This window comes from Tupaia chinensis, unplaced genomic scaffold, assembly GCF_000334495.1.
Source record: "Tupaia chinensis unplaced genomic scaffold, TupChi_1.0 Scaffold000444_1, whole genome shotgun sequence".
Taxonomy (NCBI): Eukaryota; Metazoa; Chordata; class Mammalia; order Scandentia; family Tupaiidae; genus Tupaia; species Tupaia belangeri.
In genome coordinates this window covers 637,097-641,929 of record NW_006159949.1, presented here as the reverse complement: position 1 = coordinate 641,929, position 4,833 = coordinate 637,097, and the positions used below count along the sequence as shown (strand labels likewise).

Here is a 4,833-nt window from a genome sequence, read left to right as displayed (position 1 = left end):
CCCCGTCCGGGGGGGTGCAGCCCCACTCCCAGCTGCCCACCGCCTTCCGCGCCGAGTGGGAGCCGCCGGGCGCTCGAGCGCAGAGCGCCGCGCAGCGCCCGCTGCACCTGGGCTTCCTCTGCGAGTACGACGCGCTGCCGGGCATCGGCCACGCCTGCGGCCACAACCTCATCGCCGAGGTCGGGGCGGCCGCCGCGTTGGGCGTCAAGGGGGCCCTGGAGGGCCTCTCCGGACCGCCTCCGCCGGTGAAGGTAAGGTGGAACCCCGGGCGCGGGATTCCATCCTCCTGCCCCGACTGGAATGGCAGGGAGCCTCACCCGCGCTGGCCCCCTTTCCAGCCTGTGCGCCTCCCCAGCCGCCGGGCAGGTGTCGGTGATGGTGCTCAGTGTGCGGCCTAGCCTTGCCAAAAGGCCGAACAGAACCCCTAGAAAAGGCAAGAGTTGACGTGTGGACAACCTAGCGACACTTTGCAGATTTTTGTCTCCTCGTCTATAGTTGTAAACAACGCAGTAGACTCTCTCCCTTAGGAAAGAACTTAAGAACCAAGCCTGGTTTTCGTTACAGGTTATTTTTGGTAACTGAGAGGCCACCACAATTTGCTGACGAGGTTGTGCAGTCTCTGAAGGAAGTAACTTTTGTAGGCAAACTTACAGTCCCTCTTTAAGCTCCAGAAAAATCTTTTGTTTGTGGCAGTCACAGGAGCTGTGGTGATTCAATTAATTGGTATTTTAATAGGAAATTTTCATTCGTGAGAACCGCCAAACCTCTCGAAGTATTCAAGTAATGGGGAAGTCAATGAACATTTATTACGGAGATGAGTTCATCCTTAAATCTTTCTTTATATTTCACGATTTTAAGAAATATCTGGATTCTTTTAAAGGGGAACTGTTTATGTTTGTCATAGGGCAAGTTTAATCTGGTGTTACTCTGTTTCTCCAGATGGTATATTCTTCATTCTGTGAGCTAAAATTCAGCCATCATTCAGGTTAAGGGGAAGACGAATGTTTTGTGTTAATATTCTTTAGCCTCATTCTTCCCCCAGTGTCTTTATCCTAACTGTTCCATCTTTTGTATCTTTCTCTTTAGTTGCCTTCTATTTTCTGCCTCTGGGGGCTGTTTTTGTTGTTGGTTAGGTGTTTGTTTGGGGGTGGGAGCCTACATTGCCGGTGCATGAAAAACTGGGGAGATTGAAGTTTACCCCGGGTTATGAAAGGGTTCCCGTTGTCAGCAAGAGACAGATCAGAGTTAATGAGTCATGGTTTAAGAGTAAAGAGCAGCTTATGAGTTTGTGTGCTTCATAACTTCTAAAGAAAGGTAGACTTTGGGAAATGTACAGAAATTGTACTTTCAAGTGATTCTCAGTTTTAGCAAAGTTATGTGTCTTATATAAAAATCGAATTTAAGTTGATTCCCTTTGCAAGCCAAGACTCTTGCAGTTGTTTCATTGTGTTCTTATACATGATCTTGAAAGCATATTAGTTGTTAATAGTTCATTTTTATTTGCTTTTTAAAATTGTTTGAAGACATTAAGCTTAAATATGTAAGTAAAATGTTTATTCTGTAAAGTTCTCTTTTGTTTAATTAGGTGTTTGGTGACCAATAAATCTGCCTGGTTGAACTGGTGGAATCGAATTAGTAAGTTTGTGTAATAGTTGGCCGTTTCTAACTGGTATTAAGATTTGTTTAATGCTCTTTGTAAAGGATAATTAGTTAAGACTTACGTAGCTCAGTAAGGAATCAGAATTCAGGCCTGATAGTCAGGACATTTAATCTTACCTCTGCCTCAAGACCTGGTCTGTGATATGGGGCAAGACACTTCATTCTATTCCTTAAAGTCACCCTTCCTAAAGTGATGATACAAATCACTCACCTACCTCACAGGGTTGTTGTGAGGATAACACAACAATTACTTTCCAGTAAAGTACTTATGAATATTTGTATGCATCTACTAAAAGGCTTAGTCAAGAAGACTTAAGAACAGATTTTGAGCAACTAAGTGTGCCTTATTTAACTGTCTCGTCTTTGCCATTAGTCATATAAAATTGGATTGTAAAACTGGAAAAAGCTTCTTATTTTGTCTTTAGTACATACTGTGCACCAAATTGGTATAACAATAAAAATTAAATTTTGTGATTAATTTAGCAACATATATTTATGTCCACTGCATAAGTATCAGAAAACAAAACTTCTCCCAGTAGTTTAGGACTTTAATATAGATTGTGAATACAGGGGAACCTGTTTGCTATCTTTCTACTAGGATTTTTTGTCGTTGCTTTGCTCTGACATAGTATTTCCTTCTAGGTAATTGTCCTGGGAACGCCTGCAGAAGAAGATGGTGGTGGCAAAATTGATTTAATTGAAGCAGGGGCTTTTAAAAATCTTGATGTTGTTTTTATGGCCCATCCATCCCAAGAGAATGCTGCCTATCTACCGGATGTGGCTGAACATGAGTAAGTAATTGAGTTTAAGATAAACTTCTTAGTAGAAAACAAACTATAGAATATTTTAATGTATATACAGGAGACTAAAACTCCACATTTAAACATTTAAAAAGTAAATTGGGGAACCAGCAGTTAGCGTAATGGCTATGTTGCTGGACTCCCACATAGTTGACCGCGGTTCGTGTCCCAGACCCGGTGGCTTAAAACTCATGCCGGGCGCGTGTGCGTGCGTGCCCAAGATCCCGAGAGGAGAATGGAGGAGAAGGGATTGCGGCGTGACCATCCCCCCTGGGGGGTGATTTCTCGCTTTCTGTCTCTATGTCTCTGTCTGTCTGGCGAGCGCACGCGCCCTATAGTGAAAATCTCTCCAAAAAAAAAAAAGTAAATTGAAGGCCAGCTGGTGGTGTGGTGGTTAAAGAAGCTAGATCCCACATAGCTAACTGTGTGGTTCAGTGGTGTACCTGACCACTCGAAAAACATGCCGGGTACATGTGTGTGAGTGCCCAGAATTCTGGAAGAAGAGATGAGGGAGGAAGGATTCTAGGGAGACCATTGTCCATGGAGGATGCTTCCTCACTTTCCCTCTGTCTGTCCAGTGAGTACATATGCCCTCTGGCAAATTAAAAAAATTATTAACTCCTTCCATAAGACCTTTATGTCTGTTAAAAGTTTGAACCCTGGAAGAGGTGGCATTAGAAACATTTTATTGATTTAATTTATTTTAAAAACTTTTTGTCAGAGGGCTTGTGTGCTTACCAGAGACAGAGAGGGGAAATGAGAAAGCTCCTCTCATGGGGAACAGTCACGCCACATCTCCTCCTCCATCTCTCCCTCCTTTCAGGATTCTGAACATGCGTGCACACTTGCCGGCATATTTTTTAAGCTGCAAGGTCTGCGACTCGAATCCTGCTATCAGCTGTATGGGCTCCAGCTACCTTAACCACCAGTTGGCTCGGTATTTTTTAAATAACCTGAATGTGGATACTGTGAAGGAGTGGCTCCACATGACCAACTTCATAGTTCAGATCCCCGACCTTGAAAAACTTGCAGGGCGCCTGTGCTTGCATGCCCAAAATCCCAAGAGGAGGATGGAGAAGGAATTTTGGCATGGCCATACCCCCTGAGGGGGTGATTTCTTACTTTCCTTTTCTCTCTCCTTCCCTCTCTCTGCATAAGCCCTATAGGGAAAAAAAAAAAAAAAAAAACTTTGGAAAAAAGTTAAGTTGCAAAAAGCATTACTTAAGCAAATCAATCACAGAGCTGTCAAAGTAACTATTTAATATGTACTCCTTTCTTTAAACCTTTTGTTTTGTTGTAGTTTTTGCTAGAGGGTACATGCACTTGCCAGAGAGGGGTGGAGAAAGCAACCCCTCCCACGGGAATGGTCATATCAATACTTTCTCCTTCACCTCCTCCTCCTTTCAGGATTTTTGGGCATGCACATGCATATTCATCCAGGTGTGTTTCTCAAGCTGCTGGATCTGGGATGTGAACTGTTGACTGGCCAGTGAGTTCTGGCTGCCTTAACCATCAGGTTATGGAGCTGGCCCTGAACCTTTTTTTTGTTGTTGTAGTTTGGTATGGGAACTATTTGTAAGTAGAGTAACACTTAGAAAATTTAAAACTGTCAATCTGTCAGTGATATAGGCATTTTGGAATGTTAATCAAATTTTGGTCAGGTACAACTAACCTGAAGCTAGGGTATTTTATGATAACATGTGAATACAATCTCATTTTCAGAGATCGTTTTAACCCATTTCAAATATTACCTCCTTCCTGTCTTTCCTTGACCTTCCCTTTTTCCTTTTCTTTTTTAGGTTTTTGCCATAGGGCACATATGCTTGCAAAAAGAGAGAGGCAGAGAGACATAGAGAGGAAAAGTGAGAAATCACCCCCCACAGGGAGGAATGGTGCAATCCCTTCTTCTGGGATTTTGGGCACACATGCATACGCTCCTAATATGTTTCAAGCCACTGGTTCCAGGACTCGAACTGCAGTCGGCCATGTTGAAATCCAACACTTCACCACTACGCCACCTGCTGATTCCAACCTTCCTTATCTTAAGACAGAATTATCTGAGTTTTTGCAGACCTTTTATGTAGAATTATCACAATGCATTATAAAAGGAGACTAGTCTTGGGAACCAGCAGTTAGCGTAATGGCTATGTCGCTGGACTCCCACGTAGTCGACCGCGGTTCGCGTCCCAGACCCAGTGGCTTAAAACTCACGCCGGGCGCATGTGCATGTGTGCCCAAGATCCCGAGAGGAGAATGGAGGAGAAGGGATTGCGGCGTGACCAGCCCCCCTGGGGGGTGATTTCTTGCTTTCTGTCTCTATGTCTTTCTCTGTCTGTCTGGCAAGCGCACACACCCTATAGCGAAAACCTCTCAA

General features: G+C 43.8%; 1 protein-coding gene across 3 annotated transcripts in view; it reads left to right on the top strand.

The window, feature by feature from the left end:
• PM20D2 (peptidase M20 domain containing 2) overlaps nt 1-4,833 on the top strand; it is a 48,600-nt gene that overhangs the window by 4,889 nt on the left and 38,878 nt on the right. For all 3 annotated transcript variants that reach the window (XR_003550522.1, XR_003550523.1, XM_027774505.1), the window contains exons 2-3: nt 24-251; nt 2,302-2,450. Coding sequence is in view for 1 of the 3 variants with exons in the window: in XM_027774505.1 (XP_027630306.1) it covers nt 24-251; nt 2,302-2,450 (377 nt within the window). In the remaining 2 variants the exon portion in view is untranslated. The remainder of the gene's footprint in view (nt 1-23; nt 252-2,301; nt 2,451-4,833) is intronic.